Raw genomic sequence first — 19,546 nt, 5'->3', positions numbered from 1 at the left:
TCTCAAGAATAAAAGCTCACATGGGATTGATGGCATTTCCAGCAGGATAATAAAAGCTTGTTCCCAAGAAATAAGTGGGAATCTTAGCCACATATGTAATAGCTCTCTGAAGCAGGGTAAATTCCCAGATAGACTGAAGTATGCAGTTGATATACCATTGCATAAAAAGGGGGATGCGTCTGATGTCAACAACTACCACCCAATCTCTCTTCTGACTGCCTTATCCAAAATTCTTGAAAAAGTAATGTATTGTAGAGTAGCTTCACACCTTTGTAAAAATTAAGTTTTAACAAAATGTCAGATTGGTTCCCAGAAGGGTTTTTCAATGGAAAATGCTATATATACTTTCACTAGTGAAATATTAAATGCTCTGAGTAACCGGAAGTCACCTGTTGGGACTTTTTGTGATCTATCAAAGGCTTTTGATTGTGTAAGTCATGGAATACTTCTAGATAAGCTCAAGTACTGTGGTATGAATGGGACAGTGCTCAAACGGTTTAAATCATACCTAACTGGAAGAGTGCAGAAGGTTGAAATTAACAGTTCACAATATACAAAAATCTGGTTATTTCTCAAACTGGGGAACAATCAAGAATGGGGTGCCACAAGGTTCAGTCTTGGGTCCTCTGCTGTTCTTAATATACATTAATGACTCGCCATTCTATATTCACAAAGATGCAAAGCTTGTACTTTTTGCCGATGATACAAGTATAGCTATTACACCTGACAGACAAGAATTAACTGGTGAAATTTTAAATGATGTTTTTCAGAAAATCATTAAGTGGTTCTCTGCAAATGGGCTCTCATTAAACTTTAACAAAACACAGTATATACAGTTCCACACAGTAAATGGAATGACCCCATTAATAAATATAGACTTCCATCAGAAATCGGTAGCTAAGGTAGAATATTCAAAATTTCTAGGTGTATGCACTGATGAGGGTTTGAACTGGGAAAAACACACTGACGATCTGCTGAAATGTTTGAGTTCAGCTACTTATGCTATTAGGGTCAATGCAAATTTTGGCGATATACATCTGAGTAAATTAGCTTACCATGCCTATTTTCATACTCTGCTTTTGTATGGCATCATATTCTGGGGTAACTCATGATTGAGTAAAAGAGTGTTCATTGCACAAAAGCGTGTAATTAGAATAATTGCTGGAGCTCATCCAAGATCATCCTGCAGACACTTAATTAAAGAGCTAGAAATCTTCACTGTAGCCTCACAATATATATATTCACTTATGAAATTTGTTATTAACAATCCAAGCGAATTCAAAAGTAATAGCAGTGTACATGGCTACAACACTAGGAGAAAGGATGATATTCATTACTCAAGGTTAAATCTAACTTTGTCTCAGGAGGGGGTAAATGATGCTGCCACAAAAGTCTTTGGTCACTTACCTAATAGCATCAAAAGTCTGACAGATAGCCATACAGCATTTAAAAGGAAATTAAAAGAATTTCTTAATGGCAACTCCTTCTACTCATTAGATGAATTTTTGGATATAGTAAAAATATAAATAAATAAATAAATAAAATATTGAGTGTCATGTAATATTTTATTTTTGTCTAATGTAATATCTTGTATAGACACCTTTTACTAACTCAAACACGTTCCACATCATTACGAAGTGTCGTATTCATAATCTATGGAACAAGTACTAATCTAATCTAATCTAATCTAATTTAATCTAATCATATGCAAGATCCCTTTCCTTAGTGACAGTGAGCTCACTGATGCCACATTTCTATTCCTTTCCCTTGCTGCCTGTCCCTCCCGGTGTTATTTGCTCTTCCATACAGCACTCCCCTCATCTCCCATCTCCCCTGTCTCTCACCCATTCTACCTGTCACAATGTAGACTGCCAGTACAACATATCCATATATGAGTGTCTGTCATTATGAATGTCCCCTCTATAATGCATAAAACAATTAAATGTGCAAGCTTGAAAAATGTCTTTAATTGTTGTTTAAATCAAATACACATTTTTGTAGTGAAAATGCTAGTCTAATGAAAGACGGCTGCATAGTAAAAATATTACTATCATCTGTTTCTTTTGGCTCCCTAATGAAAACAGGGCTCATTGAAAGAATTTGTGTTTATGTAGTATGATCCAGGTTTTGATTTTCAGGTAAGTACACTGTGTGGTTAAACTTCATTCAGCTGTTTTTTTATTGCCTTCATTTCAGACATGGTATTTTTCATGTTTCCACACTTTCTTTAGATTTAAAACTTGTTCATTATAGTCAGTTACAGCAGTTCCACAAATAAATATGTCTGCTTGTGTCTGTATATGTGTGGATGGATATGTGTGTGTGCGAGTGTATACCCGTCCTTTTTTCCCCCTAAGGTAAGTCTTTCCGCTCCCGGGATTGGAATGACTCCTTACCCTCTCCCTTAAAACCCACTTCCTTTCGTCTTTCCCTCTCCTTCCCTCTTTCCTGATGAGGCAACAGTTTGTTGCGAAAGCTTGAATTTTGTGTGTATCTATGTGTCTGTTTGTGTTTCTATCGACCTGCCAGCGCTTTCGAGTGGTAAGTCACATCATCTTTGTTTTTAAATATATTTTTCCCATGTTGAATGTTTCCCTCCCTCTCTCTCTCTCTCTCTCTCTCTCTGTCTCTCTCTCTCTCTCTCTCTCTCTCTCTCTCTCTCTCTCTCTCTCTCTCTCTCTCTCTCTCTCTCTCTCTATATATATATATATATGTATATATATATATATATATATATATATATATATATATATATATATATAAAGAATTAATGATATTCATCGATATATTGCGTGGTTGTTAATCAGAAGGGAACTTGGGAACTTCCGAAAGACTGGATACGAACCTGCATTTAATAATCCAAGAGATCCATTACTTCTTTGGAAGGTTAAACTTCATCAAAGCCAAATATCCGCTTGATCTGAGGTTTCCCGGCTGATTATACAACGCTCCCAAAATTACAAGGCATTTTATTTGTACAGATTAGCAGACTGCCACAAAGCACGAGCATGCGGAGAAGAAGAATCATCGCCTGATTTCATTCTATCAAGTAAAATTTCTGAATCATTTTTAGTGACTGAGCTATGACTGTGTTTCCTATCATGAATGATTGATTGCTTGAACGAATTGAGAGCTACAGAATTACGTAGAGAGGAGGAAATAATTACAAATAGCAGTTAATAATGGATACAGTTTCTAACAATTGTGTCTCTTTGCTAATGTGTATTTGGACTAGTTACATACTCCTGAAAATTCATGATAAAATCCTTGAAGAATGATTAGTGAATGGATGAATGCATGTTTTAAACTAATGCTCATGATTTTAAATTCATTCTTAAAGATTGTTTGTCATTGATTAATTTATACTCAGTGTCCTGCTGCTGGCCAGAGTCTACCTATTTAAACATTAAAAGAAAATGTATACTCAGAGGAGGCAAGAAATTAACAAAAGGGATATGTTTGTGGCATTGTAATTGTATCTGTTTCAGATTTGGTGGAAACAATGTTTATATTGTTGGTTCAGAAGGTCTAATATCATTGGAAGTGATGCTTCACAATGGTTGTGAGCCAGCTTATTCAGTTACCTTGACAGTTGAAAGTGAAGCATTAATTGAACCAGCAAAAATACCAAAACTATGTAAACAAACAATAGATCTAGAAATTGTGTGTGATATTGGAAATGTATATAATGATACCATAGTGGCAGTAAGTATTTTTTTGTATTATGTGGTTATTAAGAAACAACTGAAACCACTACTAATATTTTTATTTTAGTTGGACTCAGGCAAAATCATTGGTTCCATATCTTTTACTCTGGCTTTACAATCTCAGTGTGAAAGAAATGGTGGCATAGTATGGACATTTTAGGATACTGCTCCACTCTTTCAGAAGTTTCAAATATAAGTTGTTGTAGGAAATGTGTCTCATGGTACATTATTACATAAGTGATTCTACTGGTGACTGCAAAGTAGAATCCTTTCTTCAGGACAAGATCTTTGCCTTGTTATAATTTAGTGTTTCACCTTAGTTGCCACATTACTTAAAAGTTGAAGTTTTGTTTCATGTAACAAGAATGCACAAATAAATCTTCTGGTATAACACCACATTCCTTTTCTGGTGATATTTCTTTTATGGACATTTGGATGTCATACAAGTCCATTTCATGGCCTGACATTTTGTGTTCCAAATAACAGATATATCATCAGAGGCCATAACAACTCGGAAAGTAGTTACAATATCCAAGTTCAACAAGCTGAACACTCTATATGTCTCAAGGCAACAGGCTGTTCGTTATGTCATCAGTACACTGACTAACAGAGCATAGTCTTGTTGAACTGTTTTTTGGTGCTTTGTTTAGTACTAATGCCCACTACTTGTTTAATTTCAGTTCCTCTTATTTTCTGTTGAAGATGTTTTTGTGTTTCTGAATTTCTATGGCTCCACTGTACATCCGAGTATAGTAATGATTTGGGCTTGATAAAATCATGGTATAAGAGAAACAAATTTGGTGATTCCCTGTTTTCTATGCATTTTCAGGAATTGCCAATTTATTCCTGTTGGCCAGAAAATACTTGCATTGATCATATCACTACTATGTTAGGATATATGGAGAGACCACATAAATTCAGAAACCTAAACAACAACTTATTGCAAATACAAAAGGAGAACTGCATAATTTATTTTCTACATGTGCTGTTTTCTGTGTATTTCTCTACTACAACCATTGTTGGAAATAAAATAAAACAAGTATTCTGATTGGAAGGTTATGTGATATTAGGTGCATACTGTGGCAACTGTTGCAGAAACATATACGTATGTGCTCACCGGACAGATCATCTGGTCTTATTTGGCAGTTCCAAGAAGTATTACTAGTAAAATAAACATTTCTGCTTATTGCTATGCAACTATGGTTATCAGTTTCCTCTGGTTATGTTGACTGTGTGGTATCTGGCTTTTCCTGATCAATCAGAAGCTTCAGTTATTCAAAGTACCACATGTTGCATTCATATACATATCTTTCACAACATTTCCTGATCTTTTGCCCTTTAATTTCCTTTAGTTCTTTGTAGAAATTTGTTCAGAGTGAATTGAATTTCTTCTGATCTCTGCAGGAACTGATTTATATTGCATAATACTACCCTTATACAGACACCATACCTTTGATACTAGTTTCAAATGGTCAGGATTAATACACAATACTCATTATTGAGCAATAAGTACTGAATGTATGGTGGTCCTTTGAATAACTAAGTTGCTTTTTAAAGTGGTGTTAGGTACAATTACTGTAAAATAATGATATTATTGCTCACATTTCTTACAGTGTAACTTGCTATTGTTTGTTCCTACAGAAAAATCTTACTGTGGAATTTGATGTAATGAGTGTAACAAAATATGCCTTCATAAATGAAAATGCAACAATGCTGACATTTTCAGTCATTGTAAATACAACAAGTAATGACATAAACAATACAACACAGTGCTCAACTGTGGTACAATTGGAAAGAGAAGCAAATATAAAGATCTCAGGGTAAGTGTTTCTTGGTGAGAACCAAAGTTGTCATTATTCTATGAGAATAATTGCATACAAATCTTATATATAATTAGCTTGCCAACTTTGGAGAATTATAATTTATTTTGCTCTACATTTCAGCTTATCAAAACCAGACTATCTTTTGCTGAAAGATTCAGATCAACATGTGCGACATTTATATAAGGTAAATCTTGTAAATTATTAAGCCTATGCATACATAATATTAACATGTACACAAACATATTGTTAAATTTAATTATTAAAACTAGTTTCCTTAAATTAAATCTGTTATATTCTAAAGTAAGTTATTTTTTCTAAATTTTATTATAAGTCTGTTTACCCATTAGCTATCTTTTCTTGGTGTTTTCTTTCTACTTTTCTTTTATTTCTCTGATTAAAGGGTAATAGTGTGATAAGGACTAATGAGTGTGTCAGCAACCCCTTACTTTCTATCCAAAACTTGCAGTGTTAAACTCTAGAAATATATAATTTTATCTAATTTTCTTTTAGTTTTGGTGAATCTAATCCTAAATAAAGTTATCAAAAGTAGAGAATGCATATATTAATTTACCAAACTGACTAATGTTATAAAAAATGTATGATATCTTAATTTGATTCAAGTGGATGCGTGTGTTTGTGTGTTTTCCATGCTTTACATTAGTGTGCTTTCATTGCTTGTACAACATGCAGAAGCCATATATTAGCTAAAGATGGCAGATTAAGCTGTGGGCATATTTTGTAGCTATGTAATAATTTTTCATTCTGTGACAATACAATTCTGCTGGGGACACTAAAACGTTTTGGCATTTTTGAAATCTTTCTTGCATTGTTAGGGGCTTCTTTTTCCCACAGAAAACACTGTCATATTGATTAATTCAGCAACAAAATAAAACTAAGATTAGAATCAGAAACCAGAATATATGGATCCCCACAAGGTGTTGTGTAGGGACTGTTGCTTCTCCACATAAAAAAGTAATTAAACAAGGGGAATGAGGCCCAGAGGAACATGCAGTACTGAACAGCTACCATGTAATCCTCTGGCACATGGTGTAATAAGTTGTTGTTGTGGTCTTCAGTCCTGAGACTGGTTTGATGCAGCTCTCCATGCTACTCTATCCTGTGCAAGCTGCTTCATCTCCCAGTAACTACTGCAACCTAAATCCTTCTGAATCTGCTTAGTGTATTCATCTCTTGGTCTCCCTCTACGATTTTTACCCTCCACGCTGCCCTCCAATACTAAATTGGTGATCCCTTGATGCCTCAGAACATGTCCTACCAACCAATCCCTTCTACTAGTCAAGTTGTGCCGCAACTCATATGTAATATGTATGTTACACTATTTGTTCGTACCTCATGATGAGTTAAAGCATACATTTCCCTCACTGCACACATTACAATCAGTGCACACATGTCACATACACCCTTTTGGTTGACATCAGGGCCATGATGATACCCCTACCAGTCTTACATTCTTTGTGTGTTCCTATTTGCCTTTCTGAGTAAGTAAGTCAACATCGTTCCATATCGATAAAGTTATTGTGCTCTAATATGTGAAAGGTGATTAGAAGTTTCCCATTGTATGCCCATATTTTCCACTAACATGTATTGTAGCCTGAAATGACATTGTGGAATGACCAAGACGTTTTATTTACTAATTAGCTTATTACCCATGAGTTTGTCCACATTTAAGTATGGCGAATATACTGCACACATTTGCTCCTCCTCCTCTCTCTGCCCATTTCCTCCTTGTCTCATTTATCTCCTTCTTTCCACATATCTCTTTCAGTCTCCTACTCCCCCCTCTCTCATTCCACCTACTCATTCCTTCCCTTGCTGCCCATCTTCTCCTTCCCTCTCCCTCTGTCCACCTCCTCCTCCCCTTCTCTCTATCCACTCCTCCTCTCTCTCTATCCAACTCCTCCTCTGCCTGTCTCTTTCATCTCCACCTCCCACTTATCTCTCTCCATGTCCCCATGCCCCCTCTTCCTTTTCCACCTGCCCAGAACCCCATTCGCTCTTCCACTTGCCTCCAACACTTCTCAATCCTTTCCCCTGTCTCTGCCCATCCCCTCCTGCCCTTCTCTGTAACAATCTCTCTTTCAATTTCCTCCTGCTCTCTCTCTGTCCATCTTCTCCTCCCTCTTTCTCTGACCATCTGCTCCACTTCCTATTTCTGTCTATCTCCTCCTCCCCCTCTTCTTGTCCATCTCTTCTTCCCCTCTCTCTCTTCATCTCCTCTTCCCGATCTCTCTGTCCATCTAATCCTATCTATTATCTCTGTTCACCTATACCTTCAATTTTCTCTGTCCATCACATTCTTCCCCTCTCATTATCCACACCTGCATCCTTCTCTCTGCTCACTTACATCCCCTGCAATGCATTCCGATGTTAACTGCACAACACGACAGTTGTGAAGACAGCCTAAATGTCAGGCATTACCAAACTTTTTCATCCCTACCACCACTCCTATAGGAACTAGGTGGTTCTTACCCCCACAGTGATCTTTTTTCAGACAGTATGCAGTAGGTGTACCAAGTTTGGTTGGAATGAATCCAGTGGTTTACGAGATGTGGAACACCCATCCATATTTACATGTATATAGATTTTTTCCAGTCTTAATGTCATTTAACTGATAAAGTATTTATCAACCAAAAATGAGCTACCAGCTAATGAACATTATGTAAAGTAAATAAACAACATTTTGCAAAGGTCTTTCCAAATATCTTCAATTTCTTAAGCTCAGTTTCAACCATTTATTGCTATATCAAGTCTGGGCCCACACCAACTTGCAACAACTGTACATGATGTCCCAAGATCTCATTGCGATATGTGGCAGCAGTTGAACTTCACCGATTTACCCATGCAGTTTCATGAAGAGGTGTTTGAGTGATCAATGTAATCCCAGCACACGGAATTATGGATCCTTAGCTATATTGATCTCTGTCCACAATGTTTGGATTATGAAGTCATGTTCTACATTGCCTCCAGATGTGAATGCATCAAAAATTACTCTGCACACCAAATCAGGACTCATGTGTGAAAAAACATTGACTGATTGTTCAATCGTCCAGGTGGCATGTTGATGACTTCACTCTAGATGTTCCCTTCTGTGAAGGTGCATCAAAAGTACACATTGAGAAGATCTCTGACTATAAAGGCTACTGAGCTGATGGCTTCTCTGCACTGTTTGTCTCAATACAACATGTATAGTGGATGCTGCTAGGCCAGATCTCAGTTGCCTTGCAGTACTAAGGTGGTACCGTCTTGCCCTTATGGCCAAATAATGATCCTCTCAATTTAATGTCACATGTGGTTGACCCTGCCTTGGTCTTAAGGATACTGCTTCAGTCTCTTATAAATTGTTGCCACATCTGAGAAACAACAGAATGATTCACATTAAGCCTTCAGGTCACATCAGTTTGTGATTGTCCTGCTCCCATTCTTCTAATGCCTTCCACCATAGAGAGTCTGGTAGGCATCTTCTGCTTGCCATAATGCACTATCCATGACTGTATACACAGCAATTGTGGATGTGGAACTACTCAGCAAACACTACCCTGTTTGATAGGTGTCCTGACATCATGGTTGTCCATTGACTGGAATGCCATTGTCCATCCAGAACACAATTTTATGGACGTCTGTTGATATTTGGTATGATTATACCATGAATTAGATACAACACAAGGAAATAGCAGTTTGTTGCTTTAATTATAGACATGAGTGTAGTATACTTCCTGAAAAGTTTTGTACATTCATTTTAAGATATGTATGAAGACATGGGACATAACTGTATGGTAATCATTTTTGGTTAATGCAGTGTAAAGACTCAGTGTCTAGCAGTTGCTAGTCACAATTAATGTTGTCTTGCTATCTTTCATGTCTCTCATGGTTCCTTTTCGGGCTGTATTTTTGACACATAATGATTGAACCAGTACATAGCTAATTTTTTAAAGAATCAAACTCCCATGCATAGAACAGCTTCAAACTTCAGATTACTTTACAAATGAGGTAACATGTTAAATATGTAGCATTAAGCATATAAGGAGAAATCATTTAGAAAAGATTTGACATTATGTTTAAAATTTGCTGGCATTCACTAAATCTCTAATTATCAAACACTGGATGAGTATAGCTTGGGTAATGTTTTGATGATTCTCAGTGTTTATGACATATCTCCTGAACTATGTCTCGCACAGTGATATAATTTTGCAGGCACATTCAATGGTATATATGGATACTGTATGAAAAATGTGTTACAAATAAAGTTATCAGTAAAGAAGTTATAAAATAAATTGTCATGCTTGATTCAGCAGTGTTATTGCACAAACAGTGAAAATGTAGTAAGCAATAAACTTTCTTCCTTTCATCATTTGTCTTATATATTGGCCATAGACTGCATATTTACACTGCCAGTCCTGTGTCTACTTCATCAGGGGGTTGCCTATCCATTGCCCCTCAAGTTTCTCTCCTTCGGTGATTGTGTATACATACAAGACAGGCATCACAGGTCATGGCACCATGCTATATACAAACAGTGCATTTATACACCGTTTGTTACAGGCCCCACTAGGGGGCACCAGCTATGCTTCCAAGCAGCATGTGCACCATGAAATCAGCAGTGTTGCTATCAAAGAACAAATAGCACCTGCTCATCATGTGGATGTAAATTTACTTCTGTGTGCTGGATACATAATGCCAGGTACAGCCTTCAGCAGGCCAGTTGCAGTTCAGGTTCCAGTTCCAGTAAAGTGCAGTTCAGTTGCTCTTACAGATCCAAGATAGGAGGCACCAGTCTTCATAGTCCATCAAATGGAACTTGCCAAGATGAGCCAGGATGCTCCACTCTGCTTCTGATCACCAGCACGCATAGACCACTCCATGTGACATGGTGCTTCGTGGATGCTTCCCTACAGCCATATGGGATGAAGCATCCTGCAGATCTGGTGTTTGTTATTTCAAGTGATCAAAAACAATGTTTCAGTTGTTGTTTTTAGGACAAATGTCATTGTCATTAGCACAGCTAGTAAAGTGTTTTGTATTGCAACTTGAGGGTCATCTTTTAATGCAGAGTGCAGGATAGAAAAGTGGGTATGAGTCTGTGTCCATGTGTGCTAAAGTATGTTGTAGTTTTTTTTTCATTCCTTGTCTGCCATAGAGGACATTTGAAGTGAGAGTATTTCATTGTGTGGTTTAGGGTTCTTGCTGTATGTTGGTTTGTTTGCTGGAGTAATGTACTGTTTTTCTCACTGATTGAGAAGTTTTCAAGTAAATATGGTTTCATTTGTGTCTCAGTTTGTTCCAAAGGGGCAGCATTTTCCTGTTTTTGGGGTTGTCACACCCTGTACTCAGCAGTGCTAGTTGCATTCTGTGAAGCTTCCAACAGTATCTGCGAGTCACATTTGCTGTCTTCCCTCACACGTGGTTGCAAATGGAATTCTTTTCATTGTTGCTGTTGGTCTGTCTTGTTTTCAGTGGATGTTTAGTGCCTTTTTCATATTTCTGTGGCAGTTCAAGTCACAGAACTGGCAGTGTATTTCCAACTATGGTTTGAATGTCCTTTTATGATACCAAATGTGTACCTTCAGCAGAGTTGTCTTTGTCTCACATCGTTTAGTCACAGGATCAACAGAAACTGCTGCAGGGCATAAAGCAGCTCATGCAGCTTTTGTCTGCAAAAGCATGTCTCAGCATGCTTCTCTGATTTCAGCAGTGAAATTTTGGGTGTTTGATGGCCAGAGTGAGGACTTAGCCTTGTACCATCAACACTTGGGGTTGGAAGTCATAGTCTACAGCATATTCAATCCACAGCACAGTGCAATTCAATTGCAAGTGCAAGTGCGGTAATTTTTTGTTTATGCTTCCCATTCTGTTGTGGACACTCATTTGGAGGACATAGACTATGAGTTATAGGGGGAATAATTGGATTTGCATTTTGGTTGTAGTGACCATCACCTCTAGTTGACGCATGTGTGGACTTTGTTGTGGGCTCCTGGCCAACAGTCTCCCATGCAGTGTTTGAGTGAGCATGTTAATGAGCAGTATTTAGACAGACCCTCCATAATTTTTGTGTGTGGCCAGCTGCACCACCTCCATTCAGGTTGTTTGCAATGTTGTTGTACCATACAGCATTCAGTTCCATGTTCACAGAGTTCCACAGTGGCAGTATCATCACTTCATTTCAGCCCTTATCCTTGACACCATCAGATGCCTACTCTTTCCTCATTGGTATCAGTTCTATCAGTGTCAGCCCTATTACAGCCAGCCCTCCTCACATGATGTTCCTTCCCCACTGGCGTGGATGAATGCACTGATGTTGTCGGGAATGATGTCATAAGCATTGGAAGAGAGTTGACATCTGAGCTGGTGTCACATATCTTCTATGAGTGGCAGATCTGGGGATTTTGCTGGCAATGGGTGTATCTATCAAGCAGACAGTTCATACAGACACACACCACGTGTAGATGAGCATTGTCCTGTTGGAAAGTGGCACAGGATGACACAGGATTAGATTAGATTAGATTAGATTCCATAGAGAGTGACCTGGTGAAGATAGCATCAGCAACGAAGCATACGAGTGTGGGATTTGTGTCTGTGTTAAGACGCTATGATCGGCCTCATTTGAACTCTTCCGTAGGGAGGGTGAACTTGGAGTTGGAGTGGCTGCTTAGCACGGATATAGGGTCCCATATAGGTTTGATTCCTGTGGATGTTATCGATAGGTGGGACTACACTAGGCATGGCCTTCACCTCAATAGGAAAGGGAAGGGAAAACTGTCTGGGTTGATTGCAGAAAACTTAAGGGGGGACACTGGCACAAGTGGTAAAATACCAGTGGTCACAGGTGTTAGAGGGATGCCTTTTTTAGGATAGGGAAGGGCGAAAGAAAACGAGTTTTAAGAGAGATTGGCAGACACACTCAGTTTGAGAAAACATGAACAGGAGTCAGATTTTATCATACAGCCTCCATTTAAACAGTGTTTAACAGAAAGTAATCAGCAACTGCCAGTTCATCTTCGCCAAAGCAGTTACAATCCCATTAGTATGCAGTATCAGTTATCTTTATTACACCAGAACATTCCGGGACTTAGAAATAAAGTTGATGAACTACTCATTTGTATCGATGAAATGAATTCATCTAACCAAATTGACATATTCTGCCTCTCTGAACATCAAGTGACCACTGATATAGATGTGTTAGACATTTCAGGATTTAAGCTAGCTTCCTATTTCTGCTGAGTAGATATGGATGGAGGAGGAGTTGCCACATTTATCAAAAACTGCCATAAATTCAAGAACATTGACATTAATAAATTCTGTTTAGAGCAGCATCTAGAAGCATGTGCAACAGAAGTAGAGTTCCATAACAGATCCTATATAATAATAATTATTTACCGAGCACCTGCAGGAAATTATAATCTATTCTTAGATCATCTAGAAGCTCTTTTGCGTTATTTAACAGCAAGAAACAAAGAAATTTTGTTTGCTGGTGACTTTAATACAGATTTTCCAATACAATCTTCCAGTAAACATTCACTGCAGTTAGTAATGTTGTCTTTCACTCTAACTCACACTGTAAACTTTCCAACTAGGATCACTAAATCCTCAAGGACAGCCATTGATAACATTTTTATAGACAAATCAAAGGAACAAAATCATATCATAAAACCTGTTATAAATGGACTATCAGATCATGACATGCAGCTCCTTGTTTTAGATGTAAATTCTAAGGAGATTATCAAGACTGCTAAATCTGAGTACAGGAGAGTTGTCAATCAACCAAAAATTGAGTGTTTTAGAAAACTGCTCAAAGATATGAACTGGAAAGATGTTTATAGTGCTCATGACATGAATGAAAAATATAACACATTCATGAACAATGTCAGTACCATGTTTGAAAACTGTTTTCCTCTAAAAGTTACTCAAATTAAACAGAAGTCTATAATAAAACCATGGATTACACGAGGAATAAAGATTTCCTGTAAGACAAAAAGGAAAATGTATCTGTCAACCAAGAATAGCTCCAATGCTGATGATTTAGCTAAGTACAAGGAATACTGTAAAACATTAAAAAAAGTAATTCAGACGTCTAAACAAATGCACTATGAGAGGAAGATAGCAATGTCAGGGAACAAAATAAAAACAATATGGGATATAGTGAAAGAGCAGACTGGTAGAACCAGAAAGGAACAGGAGCAAATAGCACTAAGGGTAGATGACACATTAGTAACTGATGGGCATAGTGTGGCAAATCTATTTAACAAGTACTTTATATCCATTACTGATAGAATGGGACTTTCAGGATCAGTAAATAATGACCTTGAATATCTGAAACTAGCCTTCACAAATAGCTTCAAGTACATGAATATATCACTCACTTCACCAAAATAAATAACTTCCATAATAAAATCTTTAAAAACAAAGCATTCTAGTGGGTACGATGAAATATCAACAAAGTTAATTAAGGCATGTTCTTGTGAGTTTAGTACAATTCTAAGTTACTTGTGTAACCAGTCAATTATAACTGGGACATTTCCTGACTGGCTAAAATATGCAGATTTTAAGCCTCTATTCAAGAAAGGGAATAAAGAGATACCATCAAACTACAGACCGATTTCACTTTTCCCAGCATTCTCAAAAATTTTAGAAAAAGTAATGTACAGGCAGCTGCTCAACCATCTGACCACAAATAACATATTATCAAGAACACAGTTTGGATTTCTGAAGGGTTCTGATATTGAGAAGGCTATTTTCACCTACAGTGAAAATGTACTTAATTCATTAAATAACAAATTACAAGCAGCAGGTATTTTCCGTGATTTGTCAAAGGCATTTGATTGTGTGAACCACAACATCCTTTTAAGTAAATTAGAATTCTATGGTGTCACGGGCAGTGCTGCAAAATGGTTCAAGTCATACCTCACTAACAGGAAACAATAGGTGCCAGTGCAAGGGACTAGTGAATTAAGTCATCAGTCATCATCAGAATGGGAAGAAATTACATGTGGTGTCCCACAAGGATCCATCTTAGGGCCATTGCTTTTTCTTGTGTACATTAATGATTTCTCATCAGTTACACCGCCAGAAGCAGAGTTCGTTTTGTTTGCAGATGACACAAGTATCACAATAAATAGTGTGTCAAGTGTAGTTCTAGAAAGATCTGCTAATGATATTTTGGTGGATATTAATAAATAGTTTAAAGCCAACTCACTGACATTAAACTTCGAAAAGACTCACTATATGCAGTTCAGAACCTGCAAGAGGTTTCCACCCAGCATATGCATAAAATACGAAGAAGAGCAGATAGAAGAGGTTGACAGTCTTAAATTCCTGGGATTACAACTTGAAAATAGATTCAGTTGGGAAGAGCACACCACAGAACTGCAGAAACGCCTTAACAAATCTGTATTTGCAATTCGAGTGTTAGCAGACATAGGCGACATAAAAATTAAAAAGCTTGCATACTTTGCCTACTTTCATTCCATAATGTCATATGGTATAATATTTTGGGGTAACTCTTCAAGTCAAACAAAAGTTTTCAGAGTCCAAAAGCGTGTAATATGTATTATTTGTGGAGTAAATTCACGGACGTCCTGTAGAAACCTCTTCAAAGAACTGGCTATACTAACTACTGCCTCTCAGTATATTTACTCATTAATGAAATTTGTCCTAAATAATATATCTCTTTTTCCAACAAACAGCTCAGTTCATACATACAATACCAGGAACAAAAATGATCTGCACAAGGACTTAAAAGCACTTACTTTAGTTCGAAAAGGGGTCCACTACTCAGGAACACTCATCTTCAATAATTTGCCAGTAAACATAAAAAATTTAGTTACAAATAAAGATCAGTTTAAAAGGAGCCTGAAAGACTTACTAGTGGCAAACTCCTTCTACTCCATTGACGAATTTTTTAATAGAAACAAATGATGTATTGTATATATTCATACTAATAGTATTGTTCTTTCAGCTTAAAAAAAAAAAAAAAAAGACATGTTCCACATCCACGAGGATCTCCTCAGCACAGATATATGGAATGAAAAACTAATCTAATCTAATCTAGGATGTCCATGACCTATTGTTGGGCCATTAGTTCCCTCAGTCACCACCAGCCATGACTTGAAGTCATACCTGAGGGTTCCCCTCATCATGATCTGGGATTCACTGTGCCTCTCTAACACAATGGAAGAATGAAACCTTTCCCTAGGTTGCCACTATTCTCACCAATGATGATCATATGAGGTAGTGTAGAACCAAAATTCATCAATCAACACAGTGTGACACCATTTATCAGTGTCCATGCTTCCTGGTCCTCGCTCCACTCCAAATGTAGCTGTCTGTGTTGTGTTAACAACAGCCAGTAGAAGTGGGTTGATCATTCCCTAGTCTGGCTGCTGCAGGGTTCTGACCAGTGGTGCAGAGTGACACAGAATGTTGTTCACTTGTTTGCTTGTTCTTAAATGGGAGTTGCAGATGTGAAGCAGTTATGATGTGCTTGGTGCACAATGTGGCAAGCTTCCCAGTAGTGGTTAGATGTGGTTGACCTGAACTTTGAAGATGGATATGCCTTTCCTCAGGTTCCTACACAGTTCAATATTGTGGCACTGTACATCTTAATGGTCCACAAATCTGGATATTGCATGACTTGACTAGTTGGTCAAATGGAAGAACACAACGAGGCCAAGCCCATTTCGAACTCTGTCAGGTGCTGATAATAATGTCTCACATGAGTAAACAAATTTCCATGTCCTTTACAGTGATCTGGCGATATCTGACACTCTTCACACCCCTTACATATATTCTGTCCAATGTGCTAACAACACAAAAAATGAGCAATGTTAATGCACTGTGGTGGTCATTCTAGCTGTCACAGAAAATTGCAAATCTGCTCATTTACATACCTGCCAAATATGTGGACATGCACAAAGTACATTGACATACAATAATGTCTTCTGGGTGCTTCAATTTTTTTTTGTCTGGCAGTGTATTTGATTCATAACAAAATATTACAGTTCTGGAGTCCATCAGTGGTATAAGTAAATTGTTTATGTACACCATGAGCAGGAGCAGACCAAACACCGAACCATGTGGCGCACAGTATTTAAGGTTTTCCTGCTCTTAATTTAATTTACTCCAGTTGTATTACTTGAAAATATGACCTTCCCTTTACAGTTGTTAAGACTTGTCTACACCGTTACAAGAGGATTATATTTTAGGTCATACTATTTTAGTTTTCCTAGCAGAAATTTTTGATTGACATGGTCATAGACCACAAGAATAACACAAAAAAATGAATGCAGGGTATTTTTTCTTGTTTAGTTCTAGTAGAATGAGTTTCAGACAGCATATATTACCTTCTCAGGAGAAGAGCTTTTATGGAAGCCAAACTGAGGTGTTGCTAATAGGGTTTCCTCAGAAATATGGTTTAATATTCTGTTGTAGACTATCTTTTCAAAATCATTCTGAGAACACCAGAAAGAAAGACATGGGTATATAATTAGAGATCAGTTGCCCATTTCCACTTTTATAAATGCGTATTTCCACTATATACTCAATTCTTTCAGATGACATTTACTGACTTCTTGACTGCTCAGAAATGTAATATGTTGTGGAATTACCAAGTTAGTGATGTTGTTTTATGCATAGCACATCTGCTTGAACACTTCCCAAAGTACTACATTGATATTATTGATGTGATGCTCATTTTTCATGTTTAACAAGATTATTATGATTTTATGAAAAAGTTGAAAATTATTATGATTGTTATCCTTTGTTCCATAACCCTTGTCCCTATTATTATTTAGCAGCTCTGTCTTTTGGAAAAATTTGCCCTAAAAATGGCCTAATGAAAGTGTTGTAACTCACAGGGATTAGACAAACAGTGTTCTGATCACCTTGAATGCTTTTGAAAATTTGTGATACAAGTAACCTCATGCTAGAAAAAATCAGTGTCTGGGAGGGGGGATTAAAACACTTTTTATTAAAAAGTCACTACCAGTTTCACAGCAACAGAGACGCTCTCTTCGTTCATTGTCAAGATAGAAACAGACAGCCCACTAAAAGTCATAGTTCATGATCAGACCGATTGAAATCATAGAGCACCATACTGTAGAGAGCATAGAAGTGTGTATGGTGCCAGCATAAACTGTACCAGTGAGTCAGAATAATGATAACTCTGCATATGTGGCTCATAATATCATCTCCTGAGTAAAGTTTATGCTGACACCATAAACTGTAGTGATTCAAGAATTTCTGTGTAAATTCTAGAACCACTCAGCCTTCTAATGTCTCAAACACATGAAATTTTATATATGATTGTGGGATGGTAAAATCCTACCAACTGCATGTTCCATGTTTGTGTGTGCATGTTTAAAATCAGTCGCGAGAAAAAAGTAGACATGCCAGTTGAATGGCACCGACAGGTACCTGTCGGACAGTCCATAGATATGTTAGTGAGTGTGTAGTGAAGAACCATGGAGTTTCCATGCCGCTCTATGCTTATTGTGTCTCTGACTATTGTTATATGAAACAAGAGCTGTTGAAAAAGTACTCTAGTAGACTTTTAACTCAGCCTTGTTGGAGACAAGAAATATTTGCAGACTCTTTTCCTGAAAGTCATGGTGTCTAAGCAGACTTTCTTTCGAATGTGAAACAATTTTGTTTCTAATGTTAGACGAGATGAGGTACTTACAGGAAGTTACACGTGTATGTTGAAAGAAAAACGTAAATGTCGTGTGACTAGGGTCTCCCGTCGGGTAGACCATTCGCCGGATTCAAGTCTTTAGATTTGACGCCATTTCAGTGACTTGCATGTTGATGGGGATGAAATGATGATGATTAGGACAACAGAACACTCAGTTCCTGAGTGGAGAAAATCTCCGACCCAGCTGGGAATCGAACCCAGGCCCTTAGGATTACATTCTGTCACGCTGACCACTCAGCTACCGGTGACAGCCTATGTTGAAAGTGTGAATTATATTGTGCATGGAAGTCAAATACATCATTAACTGGTGAAAAGGAAAGTTTGGATGTCTACTCATTTTATAAGTAGAAAGAGGGTTGAAAGTTCCTGTACCTAGCGTTATTCAATGGAGAAGAAGTCAAGAGATTTTCCAGCAGCTGACTATCCCGTAAAGAAGAGGTGCTGCAAAATTCCAGGTAAGTCACCTCGTAAAGAAGTGGAATGTGGTTTGGGGAAATAAATCAGTATAACCCACACCCACACTCACACTTTATGTCATCAGAATGTTATAACACACTTCTATGCTGTCTCCAGCACACTGCTGTGGTAATAATGGATTGTCACTCTTGGTAGGCTATCTATTTCTATCTTGATGATGACCAATGGGACTTTGTCGTAAGCAATCACTTTGTAGTGCCACCTGAAGATACATCTCTATTGATGCAAAACCAGTAGATACTTTTTAATAAAATTATTTTAATAGCTAGTGCAGAAGATTTTATTCACCATGTGAAATGGTTAGTTTATTTTATATAGAATAGTATATAAGGTGTAAAAGGCTAAAGATTTTGGTGCACAAGGGTAGAGAGTCTCCCTGTGGTGGAGCAGCAACCAGCCATAATGAGGCATCTGTGGGGTCCCTGTGCCCTGAAATATGAAATATCCCCTCTGCCCCTCCCACAGTCATATCGTATGACCAATGCAACTTGCGCAGTATCCTTGTCCATCACTATCCAACCCCTTACTCCTGACCATTTGCCCCTTAATCTTACAAACTGTGACTGAAATAAAGAAGGGGAATTCATTAAGTAAGTTTTGAATTTTTCTTAATTATTAGAATGAGTTTTTTTAAATTTATGCAATAAATAATAACTACTTAAGTAACAGACACCAGTAATCAAAAGTTTGAAATAATAATTTTAATAAAAGAAATGCATATGAAAAAAATATTTAGTATAAATTTAATTGAACAGAGACTCACAAATAATTTAGGAAGTAAAAGTAGCTACTTACTGAAAAGCTGAGGCACAGGCAAATTGTTCTGCAAAGCTATA

At 37.3% G+C, this 19,546-nt stretch overlaps 1 protein-coding gene across 1 annotated transcript in view; it reads left to right on the top strand.

The window, feature by feature from the left end:
* Nucleotides 1–19,546, top strand: part of LOC126481907 (integrin alpha-PS5-like) — a 553,290-nt gene that overhangs the window by 436,975 nt on the left and 96,769 nt on the right. Inside the window, exons 16-18 of the mRNA XM_050105865.1 lie at nucleotides 3,489–3,705; nucleotides 5,349–5,527; nucleotides 5,651–5,714. Coding sequence (XP_049961822.1) covers nucleotides 3,489–3,705; nucleotides 5,349–5,527; nucleotides 5,651–5,714 — 460 coding nt within the window. The remainder of the gene's footprint in view (nucleotides 1–3,488; nucleotides 3,706–5,348; nucleotides 5,528–5,650; nucleotides 5,715–19,546) is intronic.

The sequence above is a fragment of the Schistocerca serialis genome, chromosome 5, assembly GCF_023864345.2.
Source record: "Schistocerca serialis cubense isolate TAMUIC-IGC-003099 chromosome 5, iqSchSeri2.2, whole genome shotgun sequence".
NCBI lineage: Eukaryota > Metazoa > Arthropoda > Insecta > Orthoptera > Acrididae > Schistocerca > Schistocerca serialis.
The sequence above is the reverse complement of the archived record's forward strand: the minus strand, read 5'-3'. Positions and strand labels throughout refer to the sequence as shown.